Raw genomic sequence first — 13,554 nt, forward strand, 5'->3', positions numbered from 1 at the left:
AACCTGGAGAGCAAGTCATGCCGTCCAGAGACTCACAAAAGCGTGAATTAATCTATAATGCTGCATTTAAAGTCAATTGAAAAAGACAGAAGGTGGGATCATGTCCACACAGAATGCCGACTGACCTCCTCAGCTGTCGTTTCAGCTCTTTTTCCAGTCCTGCTCTGCTGTCCATGGTGGTTTGAAGTTGCCGAGCAACCGTAAACAACAGTGAGGGTCGAAATGGCATCAAGGCAGCGGCCATATTGGTGAGGTCATTGAATTCCATTAATTATTTCTCAACAGATAGTCAACAATAAATCCAGGTCAGGTCATGAATACTGATTACAAAACCTCAGACTACACTTCACACAAAATAGGACACTGTTAAGGCCCATAAGTCATATTTGACCCAGACAATCCAAATCAAAGGTATACTTTTAGAAATATCTATATCATTTCTCTTTAATAACTAGTGGTGGCTGTACTTATGTAGGCATTTTTACTTGAGTATTTTGAGATGACTTCTACTTTATATTCATAGATTTGAGGAATAATAATTGTAGCCTTCATCTTCCATATTGTTAAAACTAGCTTCTTCAGGAATCTTCAGAGTTACACTGAAGCAGCAGTGACCCACAATGAAACTATAGAATTAAACAAATTTAGGAGTGATGGAGATAAATCAACAATGACGGAATTTCTGAAGTCCTGTCATATAATGGTATTTTATAAAATCTAGAAAAGAACTTTATTTTCTGACTCAAAACCATGTTACAAAATGACATAGTGTTTTAGCAATAGGTAGGTGTGTGTGTGTATTTCAGAGTCTGCTCTTTCTTGTAACTCTGGTAAAGTACGAGCAGAATTTTTTTTTCTCCAAAAAAACATCTGTATGCATGCACCTGACCCGAGTCAAGCTGTAGGTGATGGCGCACTGATCATTGACACCCACAATAAGAGGAAAAGATTATTTTGCCTTGAAAACAAAGAGTCGGTAGTTTATTTCAAACACAGATGTGCATCGTTTGAAAAATGTGTTAGAGTATAAGTTGAGGGTTTCCTTGAAAATTTATTCCTCACAAGAAACCAACAAAGTACACTACATGGCAATTGGGCTTGTTATATAGGAAAATTTTCCACCTGTTTTAAAACGAAACTGCTCTGTACATGTGTTTTACACCAGAATAAAACCAAGGACAATCATGTCCACTATACTGAGTAATAGCAAACACTGAAACTGAAAATATGAACATAGTCAGTGTTTTTCAATCGGCCACAATTGGGAGGATGAGGGGGAAAAAAACAGAAAATAAAAACCAAATAATCCTCAGTGGCATGTCTAAAACACAGAAATGTGCAGGCGCTATCATGTGACAAGGAAACGGTTAAATTTGATCGTTCGTTCATGTTCCATCTTTACAAACTAAGAAAAAAATATAACAAAGTCAACAGTCTGAGTGGTCAGTCCCACTGAGCAGAGTTCAAGTATAAAAGCAATCTCTATGCCTCACAGGCCTGTCTAAAATATGTTTGTAAAAAATAAAATAAAATAAAAAACGCATAAAAGCAGCATATTATAAGTATCACTATTGAAATGTCTTGCGAACTGTTAATAAGTGTCAACACTGTTTATAGGTCACTGCTTTATAGTGTGTGACCCTCCTCCACACCATCGCTGGCTTCACAAGTCAATGTGTTAAATATGTACAAGAAAATAAGAAAGAGTCTTTTTTTGTTCCAACGACCTCTGACGTCGTGCCTTCCGACGTCTCTGTGTCCTGGGGATCACACCAGCGGGTACTTTGAGTGGGTGCTTTGTCGTTTGGCTTTGCTGGAGCTCTTGCTCGGTTTCGCCAGCTGCTGATGGCCGTTCTCCTCCCACTCGTAGCAGTGGTTGACCCGGGCGCAGCTCAGCACGCACGGCAGGCTGTCCTGGCTCTCGGTGTAGTATTCAATCAGCTCGGCTAGCGAATTGAACTCAGTCTTACATTTCTGCGATAAGAAGTGAAAAAAAAAAAAATAATGTAAAAATGTAAATCCAACGTTGACAAGCACGGACTGATCATATATTTACCTCCAGCAGGAATTTCCCTTTGCGGGTGTTTTCTATCAGGTAGGTGATCAGACCGGAGGGGAAGCGAATGATGAGGGAGCCGCATTTCGCTTTTTTGGGATGCGGACACAGAAGATACGACCCGAGGACGTCGTCCGCCAGCAGCGAGTAGCTGCTGTCACTGCAACAACAAAGAGAGGTGAAAATAAATAAATCCTGATGTATTAATGAAGAAGTGGATCTGAGTGAATTTAATCTGAGTTTTAATCACTCAGATTTCAAGACAGGTCGGAGGTAATCAAAATGAGAATATCTGTGATGGACATTATGGAAGAATTTCAGAAAAATATTCAACCATCCCCAATCACTTATTAAATGGACGAGTAATCAACACTGAAATGGTAAACTGTCGCTTTCACAATTCCTGAATCAACGTGAAAGCTTTTTTTCCTCTCTTCTCTACAATAAGGTGAATGATGTACTGACGTAGCGATGCCGGCCCAACACCACACAGCTTGAGCCAGAGCTTCTTCTGTTTCGGCCAGGCTTGGAGTCCGTGATCTCCTTACTGGGGCCTTCTCTTTGTCCTTTTCTATTTTGAATAAAAAAAAGAAAAAAAATGACTTAATCTTCAGATTTATTTCAAGAGATAGAACAGTAAGTGATATTCCACCAGCTTGTGTAGGAAAACATCCCATTTCTCCTAATGCCCACAAAAACAAAGCAGTGATAAAATCTTTTTTCAAAACAAAACCCAAAAAAAAAAAAAAGAAAAAAAAAAGAAAATGCATCAGAGATGCACTTAAAGTTTCTTAGCATCACCTCATCGTGCTCACAAACCTGACACCCCACCAGTGAGCCGCTTCTCCTCACTAAACGCAAGGTTTGCTTTACCTAATCAGCTCTTTGACTCGGGAGAGCACTCTGTGGGCGCTCGGCTGACCTTGTGAGGCGTTCAGTCGCTCCTGAACGCAGCGCTGTTTGAGCGGCGTGAACGTGAAGGAGCGGTAAGCGCCCGAACGCAGCGCTTTGGTGCGGATGGCTTTCTTGCGGACCAGGGAGGGGGAGGAGGCGAAGACCTCGTCCTGGCTGCTGTGAGCGTCGTCTGAAGACTTCTGACTTTTCTACAGAGAAAAGTAAAAATCATAACTTGCATTTTGAGGGTAATCTGTGTCGGAGGGTCCAAACCTTGGTGCCGGGCAGCAGGCCTCGAAAAGGGGCTCTCCTGAAGGACACCAGGGCGCTGACGCTCAGCGGGAAGCCGTGGTTGAGCAGGGACGGGTTGCGTTTGGGCAGGGAGCCCGCCGAGCCGTCCTGCGCCTCTTCTGGGTGCTTCTCCAGGTACGACAGCTGGAAACAGCGGCACAGCAGCAGGTTCAGGAACTGGGCCTAACACACCGGGAAGGGACACACACACACACACACACACAAAACCGGCATTGCACTCACATCACTTCAGGAGCCGTTCTCTTCCAGAGGACCGTACAGAGACAACACGGAGTAAACTACATGCCAAACGCACCTGGAATCTGACGGCATCATGTCATCAAAAACTCACGTCTCTCAAATCTCTTGTGTTAAATTATGCCTCTTTGGTCTTTTATATGTATTATGCATGAACATGTGAAATAACAGAGCCATCTTTTGATTGGACCAGAAGTGCATAATGGTGATTTGGTTGACTTTAGTCATTTTTCATTCCTTTTTGTGCTTCTGGCCTGTTGCCATTAATCTATGTTATATAATGAAGCGAATTGTGATCTATTATCACAACCTGGGCTCCATCTGATTGGAAAAATAATATGCTAATACGTATTAATGCACAGTGAGATATTAATTTGTAGATAAAGCGAATATGATCAATTTGCATAGTCCTTGAGAAATCAATGAAAAAGAAAACAAAATCATGAAGAAAAACAAATCCCTCAAACCTGATGTAATCCACAAAATTATCCCAAAACAAATGAAAATTGGCAAAATCTGCAGTGACACCCTTTCAATGCACTGCAGTACATTTGTTAGATGAAGTATATTAGAGAACTTCCGGAATGTAGAATGGTTCATTCTGAACTGAACAACATTTCCATTCACTTTTATGAAACCAAAAACAGCGGCTGAGAAGGAGGGTGAGAACCTCTGCCGGTCCCTTACCGCTCTGGCATGCCTTGCTTTAAAAACGTGGCAATAGAGCTGCGCATCCACGCTGCCTGGGTTGTGGGAGACGAAGGCAAACTGGGCATCGACGGGCCGGGCGGTGGACAGAGACACTCTCCGCAGGGCGTGAGCCATGAGGAGGGTCTGCAGAGAGAGACGGGGGAGTCACAGTCAGCACTACAACATAACCACAAACAAACAAAAAAAACCCACTCACCGTTTCATCTTCATCGTAGACTTTCACACCTTTAATGGAGAATTTCAGGGACACGGGCCTCCTTCTCTTGCATGCCTGAGAGGAAACACACCGCCTGCGTGACTTGTTGTTTCCCATCATGAGTGAACAGACTTCAGAGGAGGACTCACTTTGAGAGACTTCAGCTGTGTGTGCAGTTGTTTGATCTGGTCATCCAGACAGCAGTCATCCACAGGAAATGAGCCCACATACTGCACAGGTGGAGACAGAGATTTCAGTGAAAAACAAGAAACAAAACATTACAGAAGTAAAATCACATTTTCAAAGAATACCTCTGCAGTTCTTGTCACTTTGCTGTCTTCACTGACTGGTGCCTCGCCCATGCTGTGTGCAGTACCTGGAAAAACAATTTTAAAAAATTATTACATTTTTTAAAGATTAAAACCAAAAATAAAAACAATGAAATGCTGTGTGTTTTGGATTTTTGCTCCTGTTCAGCCTTGCAATAATTAAGTCAAGTGTGTGTCTGCGGATGTTTACCCGGGAATAAACATCAAAGCATGCAGAACTTAAATTTTACAGAAAACACACAGTTGTGTTTCGTTTTTGACACATTTTCGGAGTCACGAATGCGTAAAAGTGAAAATCCATAAATTACGAGGAATTCTGTTAAAAAGCCTCGAGTTTCTGAGTTTTTTCACCCTGACACGGCGAAAGAAATCCAACATGCGTGAGGAGAAACGATCCAAACACGCTGAGGGACAGACAGAGCAGCCGGTTTCCGCCCCGAGACACCGAGGAGCGCGTCTGACGCACCGGCGGCGCCTCGACCTGCCGCCCGGCTCCTTCACCTCAAACCTCCTCCTGAAGTGACACCTCCGCCTCCTCCGCCTCCTCCACAGGCCGCTCAGACGGACACAGCGGCGGTGTTTTCCTCACCAGCTTCGTTTCGCCGCCGCGGCCGCTGCTCCGGTCCAGACTCCAGGTGTGCCGCCGGACGGGGCGTGGCTCCGGGGGGGAAGACCGGAGGAGGAGGAGGAGGAGGAGGAGGAGGAGGAGGTGTGCACAGAAACTTCTCCCAAGTACCGACAAGATAACACACATCTCCCTCCCCTCCTGCTGAAGTTTCGATGCACACTTCCTTTTTCTTCTTCACAGCTGCTCAATATTCCTGATCTTTGCGCAACTGACCGGGAGCAGAATGAGGCTCAGTCCAGGAGCCAGTCACAGAAGACACTGGGACGTTTTAAAAAATGTTAAAAATATAGTGAAAGTACAAGTGTTTTATATATATAAATATCTGTATGTATTAAAAAAAAAAAAAAAAAACTCAAGAGGTAACCGATTTGATTGGCTTTCCATTCAAGCTCATTTCTCACATTAAGGGATGCAAAATTACATTTTTGGAAAACAACATGATATAAGCAGGACATTTTTCACTGTGATATTAAACCTATCCACAACAAACATTAAAACCAACATTATTGAATATTATGCAGTGACTTTTATTCTTTACACTTGAAAAAATCCTCAAAGTATTACATTTATCACACATAATACTCAGCAAGAACACCTGCAGTTGAATAAAAGTCCTGTATTGTCTTGTCAGAGTCTTCTTGTCTGTCACAATCGCATTATTTTAATTGTGCATTCTCTTTTATTACGCCTTGTGGCAGATTATCTTTCTTGTTTGCTATCTCTCTATCCTCCTTCACTCCATGAATTCTGTCTGAGGGGTTCCTCTTCTCCTCCAGCGTCTCTCATCTAGTAGATTCAATTTTTCTTCTCAGCTTACGTCCAAACCAGCTCCATGTTTGAGGGAATCTGTGGGAATACCATGTAATACACAAAAGGTGAAACATAGCTCCAAATAAACACAATTCTGGATGAATATATAATAAGTTGTAAAGGCTTGAAGCTCAATTATTAACCTTTATTAAAAACAAATGGGATACATTGGTTTCAGACCTTGTGCTTTCACCTCTCCAGGAGGAAATGCTCTGGCGCCACTTTGCGTTTGACCCGGTCGTTATGAGCACAGGTATGGATGTTCCTCCTGTGTCAGACTGAAGTTTCATCCAGAAGTTAAGAAAACGTGGTAAAGGAAGATGTGCAAAGGCACTCTGTACCCTGAGGTGCTGTAATTAGACAAAACTTTAATTCCAGGTCAAATTTACTTTCAACATCGCTCCACATAGTTCAAAGTAAACATATTAACATTAAATAAGTAAATAAATGTTTTAAATGTTCTGACACCCTCAAAGAGCAGATTTCGTTCTTCAGCTCTGTCCACTCTGAGCATCCTCCTGTTCCACGCCTCAGGCTCCCAGATCGTCACAAACTGCTGCACGAAAATACTTACCTTTCCAATTATAAAGTCATTTAAAATGATAAAAATTCCCAGTTAACTCTCCTTATACACACAAATAATAACCAAACAAGTTTACAAATATAGTCATTTTATTAATGACTTGGAAAAAAGCTTAACAACACAAGGAATACACGCATGCAGGGTATGTATGAGCTATTCTTCTATTTTCTTATTCACAACACACGTCTTACGGCCTGGTAGTTACAGCTGTGAAGCGATAAAACCAATTTGTGTATATGCTTATTCACACACATATCAAAAGATTGTTTTTTTTCCCTCCTCAATGTGACTTAATACTAAAAGTGTTTTATCTGACGTGAGTCCTCGTGTCGCACCTGCATCCTCTAAAAGGGGATTTAATTTTGTTTATTTTGAATGAATTAAAAACATAGTTAGTAGCGATAAAGAATAAATTAAAGAGAAATCAAATTTGGATGTACGCAGTACTGCGTGGCCCGAAACAAACCACTTCTTTAACTCTCAAAACGCAACACGAAATCAAATCCAAGCTTCAGGATAGAAATCTTTTCGTCCCTCCACAACGCTGACGCCTCATTTCGTTTCAATTCAGATCAGGAATGTGTGCTGCTCGGAGTCAGCGGGGAACATATAAAAACAGAGTTCACTACATGGCTCTAGTCGGTATGACGGGTCTTGCTATGCTTTTCCTGAACTGGCAGCGAACGTCTCTACACACGGTGATCGGAAAGGGAAGAGAGAGAAAAAAAAAAAATAAAAATCCAGAAACTTTCAAATTACAGTGAACTTAACAAGTAGGATAATCGTTCTTGTTCTACAATAGAAATAATAAAAAAAGCCTATCACCCCGATAAAAAGGGAGGAAACGATGGTAAAAAGAGGGAGAGAACAAAGCGGCGGACCGCTGCCTGTTCGGCGCAGCCCGGCCTCTGGAGGGCGCTCCTGGTTCAGTGCCTCCCTCTTCTGGACTTCCGGGCGGGGGGCTTGCTCTTGCCCTTGGCGGCCTGTTTGGCCGGCGGCTCGTCGGCGGGCGACTCCTCGGCCTTTGACCGCCTGCCCTTCGCCGCCGGCTTTTTGGGCGCCGGCTCCTCGGCGGCGTCTTCGGGCTGGGACCTCTTGGAGGCGGCTCTTGGCGACTTGGCGGGCGGAGCCTCGTCGGACGACGACGACTCCGGCTCGGACTCTTGCTGCCTGGATCCCCGCTTGCTCAGCCTTTTGACAGCGGGAGTTTTGGGCTTCCTGGCGGGGGCGGCTTTTTTGACGGGCGTCGCCTTGGGGGCGGCTTTCTTCTTGGACGCCGCCGCTTTCTTCCCCGATCTCTTGGCCGGAGACGCCGGCTTCTTGGCCGGAGACGCCGGCTTCTTGGCCGGAGACTTCTTGGCGACCTGACGGCCGCTCCCTTTAGCTTTTGACTGACTGGCGCTGCGGGATTTCTTTTGTGGGGGAGGGCGGCGAGCCTTGGGCGGGGGCCTCTTCTGGGCCGACCTGAGATGGAATATGAACAGACGAGATTAAGGAGAGCTGAAGGGAGATCCAGGAAAACATCAGCAAAACAACAAAAAACAGAGTTTTGCGTACCTTCTCCTGGGGGCCACTTCCTCCTCTGACTCATCGTCTTCCTCCTCCTCCTCCTCCTCCTCTTCCGACTCTTCCTCATCCGAGGAGTGGGCTGTTCGCCGCCGCTTGGCCGGGGCTGCGGTGTTTTTCTTTGGGGGGTCTTTGTACTTGTCTGGGTACAGAATGGTGGGACTAAAGAGGAGAAGGAACACACGAATTAAGACGTGTCTCAGAGAGATCTCTACTCTTTTGTTTTTCTACTGTCATTGTAAGTCAGTCATACAATTGAGAAGAACATAGGAGCGGTTATAAGCGCGGCATGGTTAAAATGACTCAACACCTTGGGTAGTAGGGGAAGGAGAGCTGGTACGTCCCTGTGAAGCCGTGACCGGTGATCTGTTCCATCCACCCGAGAACTTTACACTTGGTCAGAGTCCTCCGCAGACTGGACACTGCCGAGAGGAGGACACAGCAGGATGCACGTACATTATAAATAAAACCGTCCCGACAACTTTATCAGCTATTCAAGTCATCTCTCCAATCACTGATGGACTTCAGCTGCCAGCAGGCAACACAAGTAAAACCGTCTTAGTTAATATTTATTTGAGAGTTTTTCGAGCACATCGTTTTGCTGCAGGCCAGAGAAAACAGACACCATCCGGAGGAGGAGAGAGCTCGTCTCACCTAGCTGGTACTCTTTCCTGTCCTTGTTGGCGTCTACTAGATATTTGCGTAAAGTGGTGGTGCTGCAGGTTTTGGGTTCGTTCATGGCGGTGATGGCGGCTATGATGGCGTCCTCCAGTGCGCCGCCCTTCAGCAGGACTTTGCTGCCCGTGCGCTTCAGCTGGAAAAGAAGCAAATGAAGGGATGAACATTTATTTTTTGCTGCAGCCTGTTTTTACCATTGTTCTTCAAATAACAATGGATGCCACAGTGAGGTTTACCTGGAAAGTCCCGTTGGCTCCTTTCCCAGTGATTTGTTCCAGTTGTCCTCGTTCCACAGCCCTCACCAGCGCTGACTTTAGAACATCTGGCCTGATGAGCAAGTACACACCCAAATCATTCACATCATCTCAAGCCAAGAATGCATAGAATTTTAATCAACAACTACAGTCGTGACCTGTGCCTGTTTAAGAAAACTAACACCCATTTATAGATACAATATTCACACAACAACTAAACACCAAATGAATAAAAATCAGAACTAAAAACCAGTTTGATGCACCAGCTACAAAATCATTTCACTTGAGCAAGCGAACCAATCTCTTCCAACTAGATCTGACAGTAAATACACAAAATGAAAGCATGATTGTGGTTCAGTACATCTGTGTTCAGGTGACTTCAGACTACAAACCAAGTAAATTTCTTCTATGAACACAAAATATTGAAGGTGTTGGTGTTCCTAATTGAAAATATATTGCTTTAATCATGTTTTAGGGTGATTTGATTCTGCGCTCTTACCTGTTTTCAACGTTGAGGCTGGGGAAGTGCTGCTCCAGGTACTTCTTGATCATGATGTACGACGCCTCTTTAGGCTCACAGAGCCGAGTGATGATGAGCGGGAGAGCATCTCCTAGCGACTCTTTGTTTTGTGCATTTTTCTATAAAGCACGTGTGAGACATGCCAATAACAACAAACACACATGAAGGACAGAAGAGTCAGCACAACATTATAAAGAGCAGAAGAAATCATTTAAATTTCTGCTTATTGAGAACTGCAGCTGACAGGACGTACCTTACTGAGGGCGGTCTGCTTTCCGATGGTGAAGGTCCCTGAAAGACCCTTCCCCTTCAGCTGCACGGGAGTCAGAGGAGAAAACGGGAGTGAGCGCAGCAGATGTATGAAGTCATGCAAAGGACGAATGAACGGACGGGTGGAGATGCAGATGTCTAAATTAAGTGAATTTCTGACTCCGTTAGAAAAAGTGTCAAAACTATGGATTAGATTTAAGTTTAATGAAAGACAAACAGAAACTTTACAGTGGAGAAGCTTTATCATTACAGCAACTAATTAAAAAAAAAAAAAAGAATGACACAACGTGATTTCCATCCATCTGAAGGCCAAATACGTTTCCACCAGCCTGCTCTGAAGGGGAAGAGTGCTGCAGGGGGATGCTGGGGTTTTATAATACCTCTTCCTACGTGATTTCAAATGAGTGAAATTCTTCACCTGTTTGATGGTGCCCTTCTCCAGATGCTTCTTCATCGCTTTCTTTATGAGGAACTTCTTCTCATCCATTACTGGGTATTTCTTCATAATGTATTTCATGACAGACTGGTAGGAAACTCCAGACCTTTCGTTGCAAGACTGCAGAAAAAACAAAAACAAAACAAAAACAAAAAAATAAACAACCAAAATGCTGGAACAACTCCCTCTGCTGTAAAGTGTGGCGGGACGGCCGCAGTGTGTTCCACACACCGTGAGAGCTTCGATGACGATGTTGTCCACTTTGTGGTGGGTGCCTGCGTAGTTGGTGACGGGGAGCTTTTTGCTGGCGCTGACGCTCGCCCACGCGGGGATCGTCCGCTTCACCTTTTTGACTTTGGATTTCTCATACTTGTAGCCATCCTTCAACCTGTCGCCGGGAAGGAGCGAGACACAGATTCAGTGAAGCGGGCCGGCTCTTTAAAACGCGATATTTCACTATGATGGTCACCACTCTTATCTTTTTTTTTTTCTGTTGTTTTCTTTAAAACATCCTCACCTTAGTAGGAGAACAGAGCAGTGTGTTGCGCACTGTCCAGCCGTGCCGTCCTTGCATTTGTCACTTTGTCCATTTGTCACCGACGGGAAAGACAAAATGAAGTTTGAGAACATCTGTCTGAGTGACCACAACGGTATTTTGACTGTGGCTGAATTAATACTAATGATCTACATGAAGAAATGGTGAATGTTTCCTTTGGCAAGGAGCGGGGAAAGGGAAAAGAGAAGGTCTACAGCTACGAGGTGATAAAGCTCAGGGGGTGGAGGGGGAATTCTCCTGAAAACAATTCTCTGGGGAGGAGGACAAAGCAGCGGGTGCTGCTCTCTCGGGAGATTTAAAACCAGATTTAAGGAGTAAAACGAGTCCAATTGTCGCAATGCCAACTTCCTCACCTCCCAGACTCCTCGGTGACTGCGGGCTCATGGACGGGCACATCTGTCTGATAACTATGATACAGGGAATGAATGTGGCTGTGACAGGTCAGATTGTTTGGCAAAGCAACACTGCATCCCAGAGAGGAGCAGCCTGCTGTCATCCAGCAGAGGTAAGGATCATATGAACAGATAAAAGTGCTATCAGAGTGAAATATCGCACTGTTGACACTTGCAGACCATCTCTCTGGTGACACTCACTCTTTCTTCTCGGCTCCATCCTCGCCTCCGTCGCCTTCCTTCTCCTCTGCCGCGGCTGCTTCGTCGGCCTTCTCCTCGCCGTTCTCCTCCTCTCCGTTCTCCGTGGGTTCGGCCGCGGCCTCGCTCTCGTCCACCGCAGCAGAAGACGGGGCCTGCTCGTCGTCGGCGGAGGGCACCTCTTCTGAGGAACCCTCAGGTTCTGAGAAACCAAGGGGAAAAAAATAAAAAATTAAAAATTAAGCAACAAGCTCTAGTTCATGTGTGACTGATCTGAGTCATATTCTACAAATATATAACACCATACTATCCAGTTGGAAATATCTTTTTAATTTTAGTGCAAAAAATTATTTGTACATCCAGAAATAGTTCACTCTGAACGTACTTTAACACAAAAAACAAACAACCTACAGAAGCTCTGAGAAAACGCAATGGAGACTTTTAATAGGTCAAAGCTTATGCCAAAAGGTTTATTGCTTTAACAATAATATGGTGACAATGTTTTGACTGCTCCTCCCACAGTGCATTGGGATCTGTCAGACTGTAATTATGACACCACTTATGATCCTCGTGACTTTAAAAGGAAAATAGGACAGAAAATATCCTTGTGATTATATACTCGGTCACCTCATGCAGCCACAAAACAAAACACTGCATTCGTGTTTACAACTAAACACCGGAAAAGTGCAATATGAAGGCGTGTTGTGTGTGCTATGGAGTGTGTAGGAGTGATCAGTCCAGTGTGTGTGTGTGTGGCCCCGATATAACCAGCGTTTGAGAAAGTGGTGCGTTCACGGCCCACGGTTCAGGTGTTGAAATGCCCCTTCCTCACCTTTTTCAGCTGCCGCGGAGGTGGACTTCTCCGGGGTGGCTGGTGCTCGACGTATGGGCATCTCGGGAGGTTTTACCTGGACGACAGAGAGAGCTGGTTGACGATCAAATCAGGCCCGTGTTTTTTTTGTTTTTTTTTTCCGGCTTGCGTACGTGCAGCCAAACCCACTCCATTCATTGTGGCCTATCAACATCAAACCGGAGATAAAGTGCAGCTCGCGATGTGCAAACCGGAGACCACCCACAGCACAGCGGTAGAGCACCTTATCCCCTGCACAGACATAGACCACAATCATAAGGGGGTGCCAGCTTTTTTTTTCGCGATTTCGCCATTTTGTCCGTTGGTTTATACGCACAGTAATGGCGTCGCACAAGGCAGATCAGATTCATTTTAGTTGCATGGCAGATAAAACACGGGCCAGTGGCTCTTTACACGATCGCATCCGTGCAAACGATTCCCCAGCTGACAATCTATCGAGACGCCAAAACAACTCACCTGGAAATCTTACAGGAAATGTGAAATAGTTTGAGAGAAATTTCTGCACGATCCTTTATTTCGATGCGTTTACGAGCCCCGCCCCGTTTGGACCGTTGGCGACGTGCTGCGTCATCACGCACGCCGGAGGATTCCCACCGTCTGGACCAATAGTGATGCCCCAACCACTTCAAAAATCAACATCACAATTAAAAACAAACAAATTTAACATAAAATAAACAAAACAGGCAGATAAGTTCACTGCCTACAAGTCTGACTGACCCCCCCCCCCCACACACACACACACCCCACACACACAAAAACAAAAAATATCAACAGATAATTGAAAAAAGTAATGTGGAGAAAAACCTCTATGAAAACAAAACCATTAAATAAAGTTTTGGCTTGAATAAACCATCTTCCCACCATGACATCCAAACACAAATATTAAGAAAATGATTTAAATGCTGAAGTTATTAATCTAAATGATCTGATCACAAATTATTCAATACAATAAACATGTTAAGTGTCAAATAAAATTTTAAATTCATTTAAAGGTGCATTAAGGAGTTTTTCAACTTTAAAAATACTTATTTTCCACCATAAATATGTTACATTTTTA

The 13,554-nt window shown here is 44.2% G+C and overlaps 2 protein-coding genes across 6 annotated transcripts; both read right to left on the reverse strand.

Annotated features, from left to right (window-relative positions):
- Positions 1-940: 940 nt before the first annotated feature.
- sh2d5 (SH2 domain containing 5) lies at positions 941-5,462 on the reverse strand. 3 transcript variants are annotated; one of them, XM_030091828.1, is made up of 10 exons: positions 5,325-5,462; positions 4,718-4,782; positions 4,556-4,636; positions 4,407-4,481; positions 4,187-4,333; positions 3,224-3,385; positions 2,979-3,159; positions 2,522-2,627; positions 2,057-2,216; positions 941-1,974 (listed from the first exon to the last, which is right to left on the reverse strand). In XM_030091828.1, exons 2-10 carry the CDS (start codon positions 4,766-4,768, stop codon positions 1,768-1,770), a joined length of 1,170 nt encoding a protein of 389 aa, XP_029947688.1. In that variant the 5' UTR covers positions 4,769-4,782; positions 5,325-5,462; the 3' UTR covers positions 941-1,767. The 3 variants fall into 3 exon arrangements, with proteins under 3 accessions (XP_029947688.1, XP_029947686.1, XP_029947687.1); XM_030091826.1 differs by having other exon boundaries at positions 3,224-3,424; XM_030091827.1 differs by having other exon boundaries at positions 3,224-3,424; positions 5,237-5,358.
- A 1,349-nt stretch (positions 5,463-6,811) lies between these two features.
- hp1bp3 (heterochromatin protein 1, binding protein 3) lies at positions 6,812-13,062 on the reverse strand. Of its 3 annotated transcripts, XM_030091823.1 has the most exons (14): positions 12,954-13,062; positions 12,459-12,534; positions 11,630-11,828; positions 11,390-11,443; positions 10,998-11,060; positions 10,712-10,868; positions 10,463-10,600; positions 10,028-10,087; positions 9,754-9,893; positions 9,237-9,327; positions 8,977-9,136; positions 8,633-8,744; positions 8,314-8,484; positions 6,812-8,220 (listed from the first exon to the last, which is right to left on the reverse strand). In XM_030091823.1, the coding sequence occupies exons 2-14, from the start codon at positions 12,517-12,519 to the stop codon at positions 7,683-7,685; spliced, it is 1,944 nt and encodes a 647-aa protein (XP_029947683.1). In that variant the 5' UTR covers positions 12,520-12,534; positions 12,954-13,062; the 3' UTR covers positions 6,812-7,682. The 3 variants fall into 3 exon arrangements, with proteins under 3 accessions (XP_029947683.1, XP_029947685.1, XP_029947684.1); XM_030091824.1 differs by lacking the exon at positions 11,390-11,443 and having other exon boundaries at positions 7,683-8,220; XM_030091825.1 differs by lacking the exons at positions 10,998-11,060; positions 11,390-11,443.
- Positions 13,063-13,554: the final 492 nt, after the last annotated feature.

Source organism: Salarias fasciatus, chromosome 5, assembly GCF_902148845.1.
Source record: "Salarias fasciatus chromosome 5, fSalaFa1.1, whole genome shotgun sequence".
Taxonomy (NCBI): Eukaryota; Metazoa; Chordata; class Actinopteri; order Blenniiformes; family Blenniidae; genus Salarias; species Salarias fasciatus.

Bases quoted from the DNA above. Each gene is read 5' to 3' on its own strand.
- sh2d5 (XM_030091826.1), bottom strand. From the start codon at position 4,768: ATGGGCGAGGCACCAGTCAGTGAAGACAGCAAAGTGACAAGAACTGCA. The intron at 2,217-2,521 runs GTCAGTACATCA...TTGTTGTTGCAG, and splicing joins TGTTGGGCCGGCATCGCTAC to TGACAGCAGCTACTCGCTGC. The intron at 1,975-2,056 runs GTAAATATATGA...TTCTTATCGCAG, and splicing joins AAGGGAAATTCCTGCTGGAG to AAATGTAAGACTGAGTTCAA.
- hp1bp3 (XM_030091823.1), bottom strand. From the start codon at position 12,519: ATGCCCATACGTCGAGCACCAGCCACCCCGGAGAAGTCCACCTCCGCG. The intron at 9,328-9,753 runs GTAAGAGCGCAG...CTTGCTCATCAG, and splicing joins AGCCTCAACGTTGAAAACAG to GCCAGATGTTCTAAAGTCAG. The intron at 9,137-9,236 runs GTAAACCTCACT...CTTCTTTTCCAG, and splicing joins GAGCCAACGGGACTTTCCAG to CTGAAGCGCACGGGCAGCAA.